Source organism: Sus scrofa, chromosome 6 (genome assembly GCF_054392235.1).
Source record: "Sus scrofa isolate SSC_HxYL_T2T_F1_AM1 chromosome 6, Sscrofa_HxYL_maternal_Yorkshire_Landrace_v2.0, whole genome shotgun sequence".
NCBI classification, from domain to species: Eukaryota; Metazoa; Chordata; class Mammalia; order Artiodactyla; family Suidae; genus Sus; species Sus scrofa.
The window spans coordinates 124874725-124895116 of NC_139388.1; the positions used below are offsets into that span (position 1 = coordinate 124874725).

The 20392-nt window shown below is 43.5% G+C and overlaps 1 protein-coding gene across 30 annotated transcripts in view; it reads left to right on the top strand.

Annotated features, from left to right (window-relative positions):
• FHOD3 (formin homology 2 domain containing 3) overlaps nt 1-20392 on the top strand; it is a 548282-nt gene that overhangs the window by 346048 nt on the left and 181842 nt on the right. For all 30 annotated transcript variants that reach the window (XR_014807874.1, XR_014807875.1, XR_014807876.1 and 27 more), the window contains exons 9-10: nt 7247-7390; nt 15261-15511. Coding sequence is in view for 27 of the 30 variants with exons in the window: in XM_021096273.2 (XP_020951932.2) it covers nt 7247-7390; nt 15261-15511 (395 nt within the window). In the remaining 3 variants the exon portion in view is untranslated. The remainder of the gene's footprint in view (nt 1-7246; nt 7391-15260; nt 15512-20392) is intronic.

The following is a 20392-nucleotide window of genomic DNA, read 5'->3' on the forward strand; positions in this document are numbered from 1 at the left end:
CCCGAGAGGTTCTGCTCTGACAGTGGCTCCCATGCTGACCAGAGACAGCCTCCTCTCAGGACTGAGGTTCTTTGCTTCCAGGGCTCGGGGCCCTTCCTCATTAACAACTGAGGGAGGGGAGGGTGGTTTTCTCTGCCCTGGACCCCATGCATGACATCAACCACCCCAAGGGCTTCCCTTTGTCCTTTCCAGGCTGTCAGGTGAGACCAACCACAGTGATGGTTAGTTCTTTAGAAAAGAAATGTACCTGGAGAAACATCCCTCCTGATGACCTGGGAACAAATTGGTAGAAAGCAGCATAATATGAGAAGTAATTCTACTGGATATTAAAATGTTATACAAACTCTAAGAATTAAAACACTGTGGTCCTGACTCTCCTCAGCAGATGGTTGAAGCAGAGGGGCTCCGAAACAGACCTCAATGCACAGGACAACCTGCCCTGTAATAGAAATCCATCCATGGGGATGGTCAGCTTCTTTCATGATTGGAAGAGGTTTTGCTAAATGAAGGCAGACAGAAACCTACTTTGAATATATACCAGAATAAATTTCAGAGAGATTAAAGAGTTCAGTGTCACACATTAAACTATAGAAAAATGAGAAGAGACTAGAGATGAAGATTAATTAGTCTCTGCTCAGTGAAGGTTATTTTATTTATAAAACCGGTCAAAAAGATTCCAAAGCAAAGGACTTAAATATTTCACTGTGTAAAAATCATGAAAGGTCTTACTCGTTAAATGAAAACCACAAATAAAAGCTAAAGGCAAGGGACAAACTGGGAAATCGTTTGCAAAAAATTGGGCAGAAAATGATACTCCTCTGAATATACCAAGAACCCAGTGGAAAAATGAACATTAACTCTAATGAGATTAAAAGAAATATCTAGTAAAACAAGCCATTTTCTCTGAGTCACATGAACAGTGATTGCTTTTTCATGAAATGCCTTTTGTTGGTGAGGTCACAGGAAATTTCCTACAGTCCTGCTGGGGGATGGTACCATTTTTCTGTAAGATAATCCTAAGAATTCTGTTTTTATTTTCAAATCTACTTGTGAATTGATTTTACCATGTAGTTTTAGAGCAATTTTCCCTTTTTTTTTTTTTTTTTAAGATGAGGGTCATCTACTTCCTGTAATTTTTAAGTCACTGACGTTGTTTTAGAAAACATGGAATTCAGCAAAAATGGCTGTTTCACTCTTGCAGTGTTTTTGTTGTAATGCTATCCAGCTTAATGGTGGAGGCCATGCTTGGCTGTTTTGATGATCCAAGCAGTGTCTGAACAGCCTGGGCATCTTGCTGCCAATCACTGGCAAGAGCCCAGTGCGTGTCACACTCACCTTGGCACCCTGTGGCATCTAATGTCCAGGAATTCCTCACTTACTCTTTCTCCTCTGGCAGTTTTGTCTCACCTTGTGTCAGTCCTGGCCCAGAGCAAGTCCAGGAAAGTCCTGAGGACATTCCTCCAAAGGTCATCCTTTCCTCACAAAGGCCAGCAGGCCAATGGCCCCCATGCTGGATTTTGTTTTCTTTTGTTGAATTTTAATCACATGTATCATCCCAGTTGAGTGAAATCTTGGGAGATCCCAAACGATGTAACACATTGAAATGCTCATATGGGTCTGGCAAAAATTCAGACTCTGAAATCTGGGTACGTATGTTGCTTTTTGAACCTTTCTTTCAACAAAATAGAAGATGACCTAATGACATGGAATTCAAAACATTAGCATTTTTCTGGACAAAACAAGGGTCCTGAATTCTAGCCTGTTCCTGGTTCTGACACCGAAGTCTGCTCCCTTCGTTAAACAGGAACCTAAACGAGGGGTTTCCAAGATCCAGACTCATCTCCCCAAGGCCCCTGCACCCATGTTATCAGAAGTTCTGAGGAAGCATCAGAAACTAACCATTTCTCAGCCTGCAAGCTGCAGTTGCATAGTGCCCTGTCTTAACCCAGCTGCAATCCCCTCAGTGGGAATCCCCGACTTTGGGGGCTCAGATACTGACCACCTTGTAGAATGGGATGAGGTAGGTGGGGAGGGGGAGGGGTGTTACTGTGGGGCTGCCTTGGAGTGTCCAGAGGGGGAAAGAGAGTCACACCAAGTGTTTGCTTTTAGTTTTGATTTTATTGTTTTTTGAATTATCGTACAGTAAAGTTGACTTCTATTTCTTTTTTTTTTTTTCTTTTTTCTTTCTTGGCTGACCCTTAACATATGGATTTCCCGGGCCAGGGATCAGATCCAAGCTGTGCCAAAGCCAGATCCCTAACCTACTGTGCTGGGCCAGGGGCCGAACCTGTGTCTCAGGGCTCCATATGGAAACTCCAAAATTGACTTTTTTCTTTTGCTGTCTAGCTGTATATAGTTATGGATAACCTTCACAATTAGGGTATAGAACAGCTCCACTTCCCTGGGCAAACCTCCCTTATGTTTTCCTTTTATAGTGACACGCTGATCCCCTATTCATACCCCTGACAACCACTGATTTATTCTCTATCACTATAGTGTTGTCATCTCACAAATGGGACTCATAACCCTTTGAGGCTGACTTCTGTCACTCAGCAGCCTTAGAGATTCATCTGTGTTACTATGTGTATTAAGAGTGCCCCAGAGGTCCCATTATGGCTCAGTGGTAATGAACCTGACTAGTATCCATGAGGACGTGGGTTCGATTCCTGGTCTCGCTCAGTGGGTTAAGGATCCAGTGTTGCCATGAGCTGTGGTGTAGGTTGCAGACGTGGCTCAGATCTGGTGTTGCTGTGCTGTGGTGTAGGCTGGCAGCTGTAGCTCCGACTCAGCCCCCAGCCTGGGAACGTCCATATGCCACAAGTACGACCCTAAAAAAAAAAAGAAAAAAAAAAAAAAAAGAGTTTGCCCCTTTCTGCTGCGGTATAGTGTTCCCTTGTGTGAATATACCACCATTTGTTACCTCTTCATGCATTGAAGGAGATTTCGGGGTTCGCAGCCTTTGGCTTTCACAAAGGCTCCCACTGTGAACACTTGCATATAGGCTTTCGCCACACTGGTTTTATCCTACAAGAAAGATTTGATGGAAAGAAAACCCAAAGAGAGGAAAATCACGTGTCTTTGAGGACAGAGCTTTCTCCCTCTGCGAGTGGCTATAAAGATTTACTTGTCACAACCCTGGCAAGACAAGGTCTGAGAGAGAGCAGGAAGTGTGTCCTGAGTGTCACCTGGAAGTGAAGGCATCAAGAGACATTTGTCTCACAGACTTTTCTGGAGTAGCCTCCACCTTTGCCAGAAGTAGGCATCTTAGCAGTGAGTGTCAAGGGGGAACACGGGAGCACAGGGTCCAGAAGGGGTGGGGGTGTTGCAGGGTTTGCTGAACATGCTAGAGAATTAGCTGAAAATTGGTGAGTGCGTGTTTCTGGTCTGCATGGCCCCCACCCCATGCCAGTGGAGAGATGCTGTCTTGGTGGTGGAAGGCCAGTGAGGCGGCACTTGGGTGTGGCTCAAGGCCACATCTTCACCCCAGAGATGACACATGGCCTCTCAGTACCCTCAGCTTTGAGCCTGTTACTGGGTAAGGGCTCCCTGAGTCAGTTTGGTTCTACAGACCTAATTCTTTAATGACTTAATAGTCATCGCCCCAACTCATCATGGCTGGGCTTGCTAAGGCAATGGAGATTAGGTCTAGGAATTTAACCACCTGGAAATTTCTGAGATAAAGAACCTCAGTTGACTCTCAGCAGAGAAAAAAAAAGGGAGAAGAAGAGAGGTGACCGGTGAGGTGAGGAGACTGCCAGAGGCTTCTCTGTGCCCATCCTGCCCTTCCACTGCTGTGTTGGAAATTTTGAATGGACCACAGAATGTCAATTCCCACGTGGTTGGCTGAGTCAGCCTTCATTCAGGGTGCCTCCAGTCGTTAGCCCTGCCCCTGGCCTTGGTATCACTAGTTCCCCCTCTCCTCCCATGTGATTGGCTGAGTCAGCCGTCAGTCAGGGCACCTCCAATCATTAGCCCTGCCCCAGCCTTTGTATCACCATTCCTCTCTCCTTATGTTGTAGTAATTTCTACAGTTTTCACTAAAACCAAAGGATGGATTTGTTTTGATGACAGCATAACCTGGACAGGTGTCTACTTTTCCAGTTAGGTCAGCGGACTGCTGTCTGCTAATGCCGTAGGGACCGCCTCCCCCAGCATCTGCAGACACCAGCGTGTGCTTCCACACTTGGCCCCTTAGGTGTGAGAACCTGTTTATTCATTATAGCTGCTAACTGGTTCACAACCTCCTGTTCTGTGCCCTTGCTGGAGTCCCTTGATGGATTAAGTTGTTGCATCCCAGTTATTTTTCTTTAGTTTCCAGACTTGACAGCAGTGAGTTGTGTCCTCTTTGCTCAGCATAGAGAGGAAACAACCATTAATGAGGTTGTGAATAGACATTCTTTCCAATGTTAGTAGTACCAAAATAGAAGTGTTAAAAAAAAAAAAGTTGGTACTGCGAGCTAATCCTTATGGAAGTATTGGCCTTTTTTTAAATTATTGTAAAGCCGGTCACCATGTTTAGAATAATTTTGAAATGCAATAATAATGAAATGAATAGGCAGTAAAGACCTGTATCCGAAATTTCAGGCTAGAGTAGCTTGTGTATAAGGCATGGATGTGTGAGGAGAGGAGGAGATTAGAATAGCAGGTCTGGGCTCAAAGTTTTATCTCAATAACTTCCTGTTACTGCAGGCAAATCCTCCCCTTCTCCACCTTCATCTCCATCATTTATAAGGGGCTTGGACACGGTGGAACATGGTGTGGAGGTCCCTCAAAAAACTAAAAGTAGGAGTTCCCATTGTGGCTCAGTGGTTAACAAATCTGACTAGGAACCATGAGGTTGCAGGTTCAATCCCTATTCTCGCTTAGTGGGTTAAGGATCTGGCGTTGCTGTGAGCTGTAGTGTAGATCGCAGACGCGGCTTGGATCCCAAGTTGCTCTGGCTCTGGCCTAGGCCTGCAGCTACAGCTCCGATTAGACCCCTAGCCTGGGAACCTCCATATGCCATGGGTATGGCCTTTGAAAATCCAAAAAAAAAAAAAAAAAAAAGAACCCTAAAAGTAGAGTTTCTATGGGATCCAGCAATCCCACTCTTGGGCATATATCCAGACAAAACTATAATTCAAAAAGATAGATACACCCCTGTGCTCATAGCTGCAATATTTACAATAGCCAAGACATGGAAACAACCTAAATGTCCACCGACAAATGAATGGATAAAGAAGATAATGGTATATATACACAATGGAATGCTACTCAGCCATAAAAAAATGAAATAATGCCATTCACAGCAACATGGACAGACCTAGACATTATCATACTAAGTGAATAAGTCAGAGAAAGACAAATATCATGATATCATGTATATGTGAAATCAAAAATATGATGTGAATGAACTTATCTATGAAATAGACTCACTGACATTGAGAATAGATTTGTGGTTGCCAAGGGGAAGGGAAGGTGGGGAAAGGATGGAGTGGGAGTTTGGGGTTAGCAAATGCTAACTATTATATATAGAATGGATAAAAGCAAGGTACTACTCTGTAGCACAGAGAACTATATTCAATATCCTATTAAAAATATAATAGGAAAGAATATGAAAAGGAATGGAGATCTATATATATATATATATACACACGCACACATACATATAACTGAATCACTTTGCTATACAGCAGAAATCACAACATTGTAAATCAAGTACACTTCAATAAAATAAATTTAAAAAAGAAAAGGACCTTATTTCAAGGTCCTTCTAGTTTTAAGCAGAGGCCTGATCTGAGTTTTAAGAGAAGCAGAATTCAAAGAGAAGTCGGCTTTTTCTCTTGGGTTATGTCTTTGTCTCTTGGTTGTTACTTTGAAGTTTCTTGTTTTCCTAAATGTCTTAGACCAAAGATAAGGCCTACTGAAGTGAAAGAAAAGGGAATCATTAATTGTTCTAACTCCAGGGAGTTCCCTTTGTGGCTCAGTGGAAATGAACCTGACTAGTATCCATGGGGATGTGGGTCTGATCCCTGGCCCTGCTCAGTGGCTTAAGGATTCGGCATTACCATGAGCTGCAGTATAGGTTGCAGACATGGCTTGGCTCTGACGTTACTGTGGCTGTGGTGTAGACTGGCAGCTGTAGCTCTGATTCGACCCCTAGCCTGGGAACTTCCATATGCCAGAGGTGTGTCCCCCCCCAAATTGTTATAACTCCAGCTGTCAGTAGATTGATGTTAACAGGAGTTTCTGATCATTGAATGAGTTAGTTTTCAATTTCCATGTAACAAAGTACTGCAAATTGAGCAGCTTGAAGCATCACATACTAGAGTTCCCATCATGGCACAGCAGAAATGAATCTGACTATGAACCATGAGGTTGTGGGTTTGGGTTTGATCCCTGGCCTCATTCAGTAGGTCAAGGATCCGGCGTTTCCATGCTGTGGTGTAGTTTGCAGGTGTGGCTCAAATATGGCATTGCTGTGGCTCTGGCATAGGCTGGCAGCTATAACTTCAATTAGACCCCTAGCCTGGGAACCTCCATATGCCAAAGGTGTGGCCCTAAAAAGCAAAAAAAAAAAAAAAAAAAAAAAAAAAAAAAAGAGAGAAAGAAACATCACAGACATAGCATCTCACAGTTTCCATGGGATGTGGTCTAGGCACCACCTCACTGGGTCCTCTGGTCAGAGTCTCACAAAGCTGCTGTCAAGGTGTCAACCAGGGCTGGCCTCTCATCTGAGGCTTGGGAACCCTTCGAAGCTCATGTGGTTGTTAGTGGAGCTCATTTCTTTATAGATGTGGAATTCATGGTGGCCTGCTGCTTCTTCTGAACCAGCAGGATAATCTCTCTTCTAGCCTCTAGAGTCAGAAAAGACCTAAATCCATTTTTAAATGGCTCTCCTGATTAGGTCAGGCCCACCCAGCTACTTTCCCCTTTGATTAACTCAAAAATCAATTGATTTGGGACCTTAATGACATCTGTAGGATTCTTTCACCTTTGCCATAAAACATCACCTAATCATGAGGGCGTCCTGCCTACACTCAAGGGGAAGGGATGGTATAGCACCTGTGTCCCAGGGAGTAGGGTCTTGGTATTCATTCTGCTTAGCACCCTAAAGATGTTTTTTCTCAAACAAACTTGTCATCTGTTGTGCTTTGCCCCACAGTGTTATAATTATGGCCACTGGCTACAGCGCAAAAAAAAAAAAAAAAAATGCCTTGTGACAGTCCCTTAAGATATGTCTGTGTCCCTTTCTTTCTTTGTGCAGACCTTATCCGGATTGCCAGACCAAGACACCTTCTACGATGTGGTGGACTGCCTGGAGGAGCTGGGCATTGCGGCCGTGTCCCAGCGGCACTTGAACAAGAAAGGGACTGACTTGGACTTAGTGGAGCAGTTGAACATTTATGAGGTAACAGGAAATGCCTCTTGTGTTTTTTTCTTTTTCTTTCTTTTTTTTTTTTTTTTTAGGTCTACACCTGCAGCATATGGAAGTTCCCACGCTAGAGGTTCAATCAGAGCTGCAGCTGCCGGCCCATGCCACAGCCACAGCAATGCCAGATCCAAACCACGTCTGTGACCTACACCACAGCTTGTGGCAATGCCAGATCCTTAACCCAATGAATGAGGCCAGGGATTGAACCTGTGTTCATGAATACTTATTATGGCTGAGCCACGATGGGAACTCCCAGGAAATGCTTGTTGTAAGGCATCATGCAGCTTGGAAAAATGTCAGAGGCAGAAGTAAACATACTTCAGGCCAGGGGTTCTGAGTGTGGTGTGACTGCTTCCACAACATCTGGAAGCTGCCAAAATTCAGGTTCACAGGCCCCACCCAGACCTGCTGAATTAGAAATTCTGAGGGTGGGCCCAGATCTGTGTTGTACAGGACAGGTAATTCTGAGGCACACTCAGAGGTAAAAACTCCTGATCTAGGATAAATTTGGCAGCTTGCTTGCTTATTAATTGATTGCTATTTTATTGTAAAGAATATGCATTTCTAGGTCAGTAGATGTGGGAGGCATAGAGATCATGTTTCTTGTCCTCAGTAGGGGTGGAACTTCCTGCAGGGCTCTACAGAATTTGTAGGGTCCAGTACAAAATGAAAATGCAGGGGGAAAGTGCTATTAAAGATACTAAACTTCTTTTACTTTCTTCTGCCTTCTCTATCACCTCATCATGGTGTTATTTATTTGCTAAAAGTATGTACTCTGTGAAGAATATTTGGAAAATACCAAAAAGTTTAAGAGAGAAGAATCACCCATGATTCGATTACTGACCATGGTTAACATTTTGGTCTGTTTTTCTAGCTTTTTTTGTATACATAGGTACATGTTCTTAAGTCTGGAGATGATAGTCTGTATTCAGTGTCATGGACTGAATCTTTATTGGTAGATATGTTGGAACCATTTTCTTTTGTCATTGAATCTTCTTCAAGAATTTCACTTTATTAAAAATGTAATATCCTGTTTGAATGCGAGTACCATGATACAAAAAGCCACTCCCTATTTTTTTTTCAAATTTATATTGCTTCCAAGTTTTTGTAATTATAAATGCTGTTATGATGAAGAGCTTTATTCATAGATTTTTTTTGTACAGCTAGAGTCCAAGAAGGGATATTTCCCAGCTAAATGACTCTATTGTGATCATCACTGGATAGAAGTGGAGAGACTGACATGTAACTCACTGTTTTCTAAAAGTTACTATCCTAGTAAGTGACAAGCTGAGGAATAGAATAGAATTATGTTTGTATGCTCGTAGGAAAAATCAGTGGCAACAGAGCCAGAGATAAATACTATCAGAGCTTAAAGCGTCCCACAGCTGGCCAGTTCTTTGTGCCCTGCTCTGGACATCTTCTCTTCTAACCAAGCCTCATTCATCCAGTTATCTGCTCAGACTTTCGTGTTTCACTGTCCCTGACATGTGGCATTGGGAAGTCAATCGGTGATGGAGGAGCATGTTGTAATGGCTCCTAAAGGACAGAATAAGTAAAAATACTAAAGCTGGGGAAAGGGAGGGACTCAAGACAGTTGGCTTACATGAAGGTAGAGAAGGACTTTTCCCAATACAGATACCTCTCTTCCTCACCTCTTACTCCTGATCAGAACTCCAATCTCTAAGACTCTGCTCTACCAGGGGCATGTATGCTCAAAGCTTTGGATTCTATGTGCTCAGCATCTATCCGAAGGTATCAACATGCATGTGAATTTCCCATTAGTGAATCAACTGGGAGAGAATTTTGAAAAATAGCCTGAAGGAGTTCCTGTCATGGTTCACTGGTAATGAACCTGACTAGCATCCATGAGGACGTAGGTTCCATCCTGCTCCACTTAGTGGGATAGGATCTGGTGTTGTCATGAGCTATGGTGTAGGTCACAGATACAGCTTGAATCCTGCACTGCTGTGGCTGTGGTGTAGACTGGCAGCTGTAGCTCCAATTCGACCCCTAGCCTGGGAACTTCCATATGCCACGGGTGAGACCTTAAAAAGAAAAGAAAAGGAAGAAAGAAAAGTAGACTGGATACCTTCCCTAGGTGACTACTTCCTGTTTCAGGCACACTTTCTCTCCAGCCTACCTGACTCTCAAGCTATCTCCCCATCTTCCTCCTTCTGTTTATGTCAAACTTTTCAAAAGATGTTCTGTGTTTACAATCTTCCTTTTGTCAAATGGCATTTGCTTAATATTTCAGCATTAAGTACATATCAATCATAAATGTCACTCAAAGGAGTTCCTGTTGGGGCACAGCAGAAACAAATCTGACTAGTATCCATGAGAACTTGGGTTTGATCCCTGGCCTTGCTCAGTGGATCAGGGATCCCGTGTTGCTGTGGCTGTGATGTAGGCTGGCCACTGCAGCTCCGATTCAACCCCCAGCCTGGGAACTTCCATATGCCGTGGGAGCAGCCCTAAAAAAAAAAAAAAAAAAAAAAAAAAAAAAGTAATAAATAAATAAATATAATTCAAAAAACAACAAAACAAATAGCCATTGTGATGGTTAATTTTTTGTGTGTCACCTTGACTGGGCCATGGGGTGGCCAGATATTTGATCAAACATTATTCTGTGACTGTGCAGGTGTTTCTGGATGAGATGAGCACTCAGATGGTAGACTGAGGAAAGAAGATTGCCCTTCTCCATGTGGGTGTCCCTCATCCAGTCTGTTGAAGGATGAATAGAACCAAAGATTGACCAAGAGAGAATCTACTCTCTGCCAAGTTGTAGTGAGCTGGGACCTAGGGTATCTCTTACCTTTGACCTCCAGCTGGAACTAATGCTGTTGGCTCTTATGGTTCTCAGGCCTATGGACTACAGATCTTGAAACTTCTCAGCCTCCAGAATCATGTCAGTCAGTTCTTTAGACTAAATCTCCAGTATATTCTATTTTTTTCTGTTTCTCTGGAGAACCCTAATACACTCACATATTTACGAACTAAAATATGACCAGTAATTAGAAAATGTCCTTGGTAGCCCTCCTTGGTGTCATCAAACCAACTCCTAGCACTATTCCTTTGTGTTTTTTTTTAAATGGTTTTGCAGTTCCCATTGTGGCTCATCAGGTTATGAACTCAACTAATATCCATGAGGATGTGGGTTTGATCCCTGGCCTTACTCAGTGGGTTAATGATCCAGCATTGCCTTGAGCTGTGGCGTAGGTCACAGATGCAGCTTGGATCTGGCGTTGCTGTGGCTGTGGTATAGGCTGGCAGTTGCAACTCTGATTTGACCCCTAGCCTGGGAATTTCCATGTGCCACAGGTGTGGCCCTAAAAACCAAAAATAAATAAATAAATAAAAATAGTTTTGCCTGAACATGCCTTACTCTGTGAGCTAACACAAAGAATCAGATTATCAAATAAGAGCTGATCCATCTGAGAATTTGCTCTCTATGACAGAGCTATCTATACTCATCTACCTAGGCTAGTCATTTCTAGGACAAACAGGTGCAAAGAAGCAGGGAGAGATCTGGGACATTCCATGTGATTTCCAGGTCTTTTATTTGTGCATCAGGCATGTGCTTTCTGACCCAGAGCAATAGACAAGGTCTCCAAGTGTGGTTCGCCTTGCCCAGCGAGTAATATTCAGTTATGAAGCATCGCTACTACATAGCCCAGAGAATCTTGGCTTATAGATCCATAAATTCTGGGTTTATTTAGTATAGATGATCCTTAGCCTGCTAAGAGCATTCCAGAAACAAGAACTTTCACACTAGAAAATATCTTCAGGCTATTTATTATGTACTCTAGTTATTAGCATATTTACAAAAAATTGGATGGAGATATTGCCTTCTTTCCCCAGAAGCATCACTCCTACAAAAGGAGTAGAGGGTCCATAGATCAGCTGATTTAATGCCTTCCTACCAGTCTGTATCCCTAAACAAAGTATTGTTTAATTTTGTCTTTTTTATAAATGGAACCATACCATTTGTGTCCTCCTACGGTTTCTCTTTTGCTTTTTGTTTTTGAGACTTAACCATGTTTTTACGTGGAGTTCCAGTTTGTTCATTTTCACCACTGATGAATAAATCCCAATTTATTTATCTGCTCTTCTCTTGATTGATGTTGGCTGGTTGCAGTTTTGTTGCCATGGCAACGCTACCACAGAGTGTTCTTATCCTTTTCTTTGTATGTGTTTGCAATACTTGTTATGTTAAGTAACAATTTTAGTCTTGCTTTGTAAAAATATTTGGATGTTTTTGTTCTTTTTCTCTGCCCTTGTCTCTGGTCTTTGATTATTTGATAGAATTTCCTTGGGAAATGCTGTGGACCTGTGATGACAATGATGATGAGGTGGAGGCAGAGGAGGAGTGTGTGTGTGTGTGTGTGTGTGTGTGTGTGTGTGTTGTATACTGGAGGCAGATCTTTGGTAACTGTTTTTTTTCCATGAATATTGGTCTATTTAAATTCCCTATGGTTTTGGGGATAAATTTTACTAAATTATATTTTCCTAAGATATTAGCCATTTCATCTTGATTTTTAAATTGCTTACTAAAGAAATATATAGTCTCTTATGAATGTTTTTAATATCCTCTCTTGAGAAGTTATTTTCCCTTTGTTATTTATTTATTTTTGTAATTTCTCCCATTTTTTTTCTCTAGATTAACTTGTGGCTTGTGTTTTTTTGTTTGTTTGTTTGTTTGTTTGTTTTGGCTTTTTAGGGCCGAACCTGTGGCATATGGAAGTTCTCAGGCTAATTGAAGCTACAGCCGCCGGCCTATACCACAGCCACAGCAGTGCAGGATCTAAGCCACGTCTGTGACTTATACCACAGCTCACAGCAATGCCAGGTCCCCAACCCACTGAGCAAAGCCAGGCAGGGATGAAACCCAAATTCTCATGGATACTAGTGGGATTTGTTTCCGGCACTGCGCCACGACGGGAGATCCCATGGTTTGTCTATTTTGTTGTTAATTTTGATTTATGTATTTTTAGTGCTCTTCTGTTTTTTAAAAATTCAAAACATTTTTGTCTTTATGGTTGCCTTCTTTAATCCTCTTTCAGTTTACTTGTTTTTTTTTTTTCTGGATTTTTAAGTTGATATTTAATTTATTTCTTTTTATCCTCTAAACATCCTTACTTTCCTGACATATAACCCACTTGATCATGACGTGTTCTATTTTTTTTTGGGGGGGGGATGGGGTGGGGTGGCACACCAGTGGCATATGGAGGTTCCCAGGCTAGGGGTCTAATCAGAGCTACAGTGGCCAGCCTTCGCCACTGCCACAGCATGGCAGGATCCGAGCCACATCTGTGACCTACACCACAGCTCACGGCAAAGTGGGATCCTTAACCCACCGAGCGAGGCCAAGGATCAAACCCTTGTCCTCATGGATACTAGTTGGCTGTGTTTCCGCTGCGCCACAACAGGTACTCTGAGGACCTAGATTTTAGGTCAGCCTCAATGAATTCCATTTTATGGTGCCATTTTGATAATTTTTTACTTTTCATTTAAACTTTCTGTCTCCATCTTTTTGGACAAACAGCAGTTAGACTAGATTTTACTTCATGCACTCTCCACACACCTCCCTCAAAGGCAGTTGTGAGCTGTTTGATCCTTGGATGTCTGAGGTTAGACAAAAGAATTAGAAATATCTAGACTGTGTTTTATTCCCTCACCTTATCAACTCAAATGTGGGCTTAAGAAAAAGCTGAATCAATACTTCAGGTCAGAATAAGTTCAAATACTCTAGAATTTTTATATCTAGAAATGAAGAAAAAATAATTGGCTAATAACATTTTTACATACTGTCCTTGGTTAGGTATCTAGTCATTCTCAGACTTTCTCCAGAGAACTTTCCCCTTTAAGGTGTTCACACTGAGGTGATAAAAGTGATTAACCAGATACATAATTTCTTTCTTAGTTCTTGCTGTTGTCCTGCAGAGGGTCCCATGAGGAAACAGGCTTTCCAGTGAGATTTTGCAATAGAGATTTTTTTGAACTCTTATCAATTCTTACCTTAAGCCTTCCAAAATTATGTCTGCCTGGTCAAAATATTATTAAATTGTCGTCCTCTATTTGGGAGTTTGTTATGAAATGTATCTGGCATGTAGTTTTCACTAAATCGATCTTATCTAAAAGCTAGAGCTAGAGGAAGTTGGAGATGGAGCACATAAAGGGAGGGTGTACTCCTGGGAAACAGGTCATACATCTCAGGTACCCATCCTTAGAATAGGATGAGAGTAGTCAGCCTGGCCTTGACTCAGCAAAGCTCACCTTGCCATGTGAACACAGATGCCAACACTTTGGACCTAGGGGGACCACTGATTTTACAATAGCCAGGTTTTCTGTAGACTGGTGACGTCAATGCCAAATCCTGTGGTCAGCTGTCTGGGTCTTTATGTTACTTCTCTATTCTCTCACTTGTATAAGTTGTGAAATGTGACCAAGAGCACCCACCAGGCTAGAAAATATGCACCTTCATGGATATGGGACCATGTGACTCCTTGGGTGCCAAGTCAGAGGACCGCTGGACTTGGTTGGGCCTGGTCCGCCTGGGCTGCAAGAGGGCCTGACCTGCCAGTTCTGTTTGATGGAGGAATTTGTGGGCACCCCAGGCCCTTCATCCGAGGGCACGAGTTGTGGAAGAATGGTCATATTTATTGAGTACCGGTCATGGGAAAGGCCCTATCCTAGCTACTTTACATACATTATAGAAGCTATTCTTAACACAAACTTACAAAGGCAATGCTGTTGGCCTCATTTGGTGAGCAAGAGACTCTCAGGCAAGCAATTTGCTGCAGGTCATGCCTGGTCCATTAGTTGCACAGCCAGACACACAGAGGTCTAGTCAATGTCAACTGTGCTCTTCTGACTCTAGTTTTTGAGAAAGTAGGCATAAAAGAGTTAAAGAAGCTGGAGATACAGATGAATGTAATAGCCCATTGGGAAGCATTTAAAGAGGAACGTGGGCAAAAGCACAGATGGTGGGTGTTAACGTGAGGTAAGAAAGCCATGGAGTAGGATCCAGAATAGAGGAGATTTAGAGGTGGCAGAGCTGGGCCTTTGGAAAGGGCACCTCTCTACTAGGAGCAGGGCTAAAAGATACCTGGGAAGAGGGTGGGGGTGTGGGCTATGGTGCCAGTTGGCTCACGTTTCCATATGGAAGCCAAAGTGGCCACATGTGAGGCACTTATTCTTCTGCACAAGTATTCATTGCTTGTCAGAGGAGATTATTTAAAAAGTGAACTCTAGAGGTCCAGTCTATTTCTGGTCTAAATTTTTGTGACCAGCTCGCAAGCTGGCTGAGCTGGTGTAACTTCAGGCTCCACCCCCACCCAATACCAGGCTTGGAGGGTTCCCTAGGAGCCATGGGGCCTGTGGTAAGGCCTCTCAGAAGACCTGCCAGTGAGGCCGGGTCCTGCTCACCTAGAGTGCGTGGCTCCTGCCTCTCTCCTTGCTTTGATCTTCTGAGCACCCTCATGGGGTTAGCAAGCTCAGGAACAGTCAGGAAACCCAGGGCTTCCGGCTGCTGGGCTTCAGGAGAGACCACACCTCCTGGACTAGAGAAGAGCAAAAAGGAACCTGGGGGAGATGACTCTGGGAAGGGCAGTGCTGGGCTCCAGGGTGAGGAGCCCATTGAATTATAAAATATTTCTCAGACCTTCTTGTGACATTGACTGACCTTATTGTATCCATTTAGGAAAATACTCAGTGGAGAGCATCTTTTCAGTTTGCAGATTGCTTGGGATGCTTGTGGTTCTGATGACCTTGCGGAGAAGCGAGTGGGGGTGGGGCTAAGAAAGGCTGTTAAGACTGACCTTGCACTGGGCACTCTCTGCTTTTCCAGGTGGCGCTGCGGCTGGAGGACGGTGATGAGACTGCCGAGCCGCCCCCCAGCGGGCGCAGGGACCGGAGGAGGGCCAGTGTGTGTGGCGGTGGTGGTAGTGGCGCAGGGGGTGAGTCCCGGGGCCTGGACCGCAGGCGGAGCCGAAGGCACTCGGTGCAGAGCATCAAGAGCCCTGTGTCGGCCCCGTCCAGTCCCTGCTCCCCATCAGCTCCAGGCTTCAAGACCAGTCAAGTGCAAGATCTCCGTGAAAAGTAAGGCTTTACCCAGTCATGAACAGGGGCACAAGAAAGCGGAAAAGAGGGAGGGAGGCCACACCCCCCCCCCACGCGTGCCCCTGACCATCCTTGGCCCACCTACTCCCTGCCTCTTCTCTACCATTCAAACATCACCCCAAATTCCCCTAGAACCTTCCAGGACTAAGTGGTTCTGTTTGTGCAGATGTGTGCAGATTTGATCTTACTAACCCCATGAGCTGGTCTTCACCCACTTGTGTTTTATATTATTTAGTATCACAGTTAATATCTATTTAGAAAGCTGTGGTTTATCAACTGGAACAGAATCCAAAACACAGAACTTTGGCTTAGAAATTAATGGTAGTCACTATGAATGTGAGAGTGTTAGAATCTAAGGTCCTCATGACAACACATAATTGAGGTTGCATTAAATAGAGCAAATACATACTTTCATATAATTTCAGTAAATGATAATGCCATCGTTTATGCAGTCACTCATATAGCACACATTTTTATTAAGTGTCTGTTTTAGGCCAGGGCTGTTTGAAGCCATGAAGACAAATACATGGAAAAGGTATGATCTCCATTCTTGTGAACCTTACATCTGAGCTGGGAGAAAGTCAGAATGAAGGAAGGACCTAAAAAGAAATAGAAAGATTGACAATCCCATGAGACATTATAGATGCCAAAATAAAAAGCTTGACAAAAATCTGTAGACGCTCAGAAGTGGTTCCATAAAACAGGTACAGCAAAAGGATGACCATGCTGTTCTGGGGTCTAGGTCCAGTTTTGTCTTTCCAAATGGATGCTATCAGTGCACTAGGATAGTAGGGTTCTGAGGACTAGTCTGTGCCAGCCAGGTCTACTGGGGCTGACTGATACACTGATTACCTGTGCACTGCTTCCTGCTGCTGGTGGAAGCTCTACTCACATCATTGGACTGGAGTATTTTCCCTCATCACGGAGATCCACCTCGGAGCCAGATGTAGGTCAGGAGGCTGTACAGTGAAAAAGAGCATAACTCAGAATAAGTTGGATGACCTTGAGAGAGTGGTACAGTTAGATCTCTCCCTCTCCATCCCTATGGGGACACCTACTTTCAGCACTACCAGAAAGTGTCCCAAGCAGTCTGTTAGGCATGGGATCACTAGAGCAAGAACCAGCCCATGGCTTTGGTGCCTTCTATAGCAGAAGGAAGAGGAGGGCATGGTCTGTGTTGACACCCTTCTTCATCAAGCATTCTTCCATCTACAGGTTTTCCTATTTCTAAGAGTCTTTGTATAGCAAGCTCTATTTTAGTAAGAAGAAGACCAATGCTTCTGAACAGATTGTAGAATGAGAAATCTACCATGAACATTGTACTGTGTGACCTAAGGTCTTCAAGAAACACAGGCAGTGCTCACAGGACCCTGGAAGCTCTCTGGAACACCTCTTCTAGCTAATCCCTTGAGAAATTAGCATGGAGAAAATTGAGGAAAATGTGCACCATAGGCTGAAAAATCTGTATGTAAAACCACCAAAGATGCTGAAGATAGGAGTTAGGAGACCTTGTCAGTAGCACCTGGTGTTCTTTCGCTCTGACTTGTGTCATGTTTGTTCCTGTTCTGCTTCTTGCTCTTGCACATTTCAAAGGTCCCTGTATTGTGGGTTTAGATGAAAACACCTTGTAACATGTTGGCAAAGGTAACAACAGTGGGGTGGACCATCCTGGGCACAGTTCATGGTTTTGAGGCTCCAGGCTTGGTGGGATCAGGAATGAAAGGCCATATAGATGCTTTTCCAAATGCTCCTGTCTCAATGTTTTCAAATAGGACTGATTTGTCATTTTACCAAAATTAGTATTTTAGTGGAAATTTCATAGCATTTAAGAACAATCTACCTTCCAGCTTATAAATAAAGAGAATGATTTTCAGACGGTGATTATGAAGTAGCTTCATCCATGAAGCTGTTGGAGGGACTTTGTCCTTTGACTCCCAAAGGACAGCATAATTTTGGCAGATTCAGGAGGATAGAGGGACAGGGTGATGAGAAGCAAATTGGGAAATAATCCTTGCTCTCATAGCTTAGTCACCTGCTCAGCATCTGTGCCTCAAAACATTACCTTAGAATCAGGAAATTCATTGTACTCCGTTCCCTGTAGACCCTGAAAGACACAGACGGATGCCTGACCTAGATTCCTCTTCATCTGTGTGAACATTCTGGCCCTGCTGACTGCTCCCTTGTAGCAACGTGCCTGCCTACGCCACATATGCGGAATTTTAGGCTGGATTTTATAACTCAGTGTCCCACCTAATGCCAAAACTTTTGAAAAGAAGATAGAACTGTGTTACTGGTTAGAAAGAGATCCCTGTGGCCTTAAAATGTATATGGCACTCTTCATTCATACAGTACTTTTATATCACTTGAATTGAATTCTCATGACTATCCTCTGTAGGGTCCAGGCAGGACAAGTGTCATTATCTTCACGTTACAAATGAGAAAGCAGGGGCTTGGTGCCTCATGATGAATCCCAGGACTAGGGGGCCTCGCTCCAGGTTAAATCTAAGTCTTTGACCTTGGCTTCTCAGTGTCAGATCTATAGAACCACTTTGCAAACCACCATTCTTCGCAACATGGTCATATTGAATAGGAGTTTCACTTCTGACTTTTTAGGGAAGAAATTTGATTTACATACCATGTAGCTCTATTTTTATTCAGGTAAATATAAAAATTCAAAGAGAGTCAAACAGGAAAAAAATACCCAGGTCTTCTTATAGACCTAGGCCTTCTAGGCTGAATGCTTTAATTCTAAGGCTCTAAACTCTCATTGCTTCGCTTTAGTTTCTGAAGAAGTAGAGCTCTCTGCCGAGAATTTATCAAATAATGTATGAGTTTATTGGTTGTCTGCCACCTCAAAGTACCTTTGCGGACTGTGTGTACCATAGTGAATTTCATCTTTGTAAGTAACTTTACAGATTTGAGGAGTTACTGTCGTGGCGCATTGGTTAACGAATCCGACTGGGAACCATGAGGTTGTGGGTTCGGTCCCTGGCCTTGCTCAGTGGGTTAAGGATCCGGCATTGCCGTGAGCTGTGGTGTAGGTCGCAGATGCATCTCGGATCCCGAGTTGCTGTGGCTCTGGTGTAGTCTGACAGCTACAGCTCCAGTTAGACCCCTAGCCTGGGAACCTCTATATGCCGTGGGAGCGGCCCTAGAAAAGGCAAAAAGACAAAACAAACAAACAAAAACTTTACATATTTGATTGGAAGGAATAAAAATATTGGCACTTTCATACTTTATGTAGGAAATTATTTTTAGCATCTAATCAGCAGAAGAGCCAGTGTCTCTGGTTTAAATTGTCATAGTGTATAATGTAAGGATTAATGAGGCTTCAAGGTTGTCTAGCCCAGAGCAGAAGCCCTTTCTGAGAGCATTTTCTCAGACTCTGCCCTCCCTAGGGCACCCCAGTCTATCCTTGAACTTGTTGGCTTGTTAAGAAAGTCATCTGCCCTAAATCTGGCCCATAATGTGACAGCTTTCTTATTGCCTAGCATTTCATTATATAGAGATTTCCCTGTGACATTTCCCGGTTCATCCTGCTTCTTAGCTCTGTCCGCACACACTACATCCTCTTCCAGCTCTGTGTGTTCATCTTTCTGACAGTGAACATTGCATGGGACTTAATATATAAACTTTAAATTTCATCCTCTTGGTTTCCACACAACATTCCAACCCATAGAGGTAATTTTGAACCTCATTCATTTGCTGATATTAGCAGTTGTGCCATCCAGCTTTCGGTCGTGTGTATATTTTAAGACACATGGAAGAGTGACCTGGCGGGTAGTGGATGATGACAGCAGGTTGGGAGGGGATGGTACAGACTGTTCCCATGTGCCTCAAAGATGAGGGTTGGAAACATTCTCTGTCAAGGGCCAGATAATAAATATGTTAAGCTTCCCAGGCCAGACAGCCTTGGTTGCAACTATGCAACTAAATTCTGCCTTTGTACCGTAAAAGCAGCCATAGACAACAGGTAAGTGAATGCGTATGGCTGCCTTCCAGTGAACATTTATTTATGGACACTGATTTTTGAGTTTTACATGTCATGAAGTTCTTTAGATTTTTCTCCCCCAACCGTTAAAAAACGTGACAACCATTCTTAGCCAATAAACTGTACCAAAATACTTGGTGGGCCTGATTTGGCCCATAGGCTGCCCACCCCTGTTCTAAGTGGCTGAGTTTCTTGAAGAAGGTTGGAGCAGGGGTGTAGTCTGGAGTTGGCAGAGGGGATTATGTGGGTAAGAGAGAAGAACCCATCATGACATAGGAGAGGGCTGTTAGGGAACAGCATCCTAAATTCAGAGTTAGAACAAGGAATATTCCACGAAGACATGGAAAATGGAGTTTCTGCTGTGGTGCAATGGTATCAGCAGCGTCTCTGTGTCGCCAGGATACAGAGTCAATCCCTGGCCTGCGCAGTGGGTCAAAAGGATCTGGTGTTGCCACAACTTCAGCATGGGTCGCAACTGTGGCTCGAATTTGGTCCCTGGCCCAGGAACTCCATATACCGTGGAGTGACCAACAGCAAAACAAAACAAAACAAAACAAAAAAAAAAAACAGGAAAAAGGAAAAAAAGACATGTAGACCGTTTGCTGTTGGGTACTTGTAAGTTCCCAGTGAAGGACTGAAGGGGCTGGAGAGGGCAGAAAGGATTCAGACTAGGGGACATACAGATCCACTAGGGAGGGGAGGGGATTTAGTGATGAGTCCAGGAAGGGTTGGGCTGCTTGGGAGGTGGAGGCTGGCTGGGATCAGTCCCAGTGGTTCCATAAGGTAGTGGTTCTCAACTAGAAGTGCTTTTGCCCCTTAGGGGACACTTGACAATGCCTTGATTCATTTTTGGTTGTCATAACAAGAGC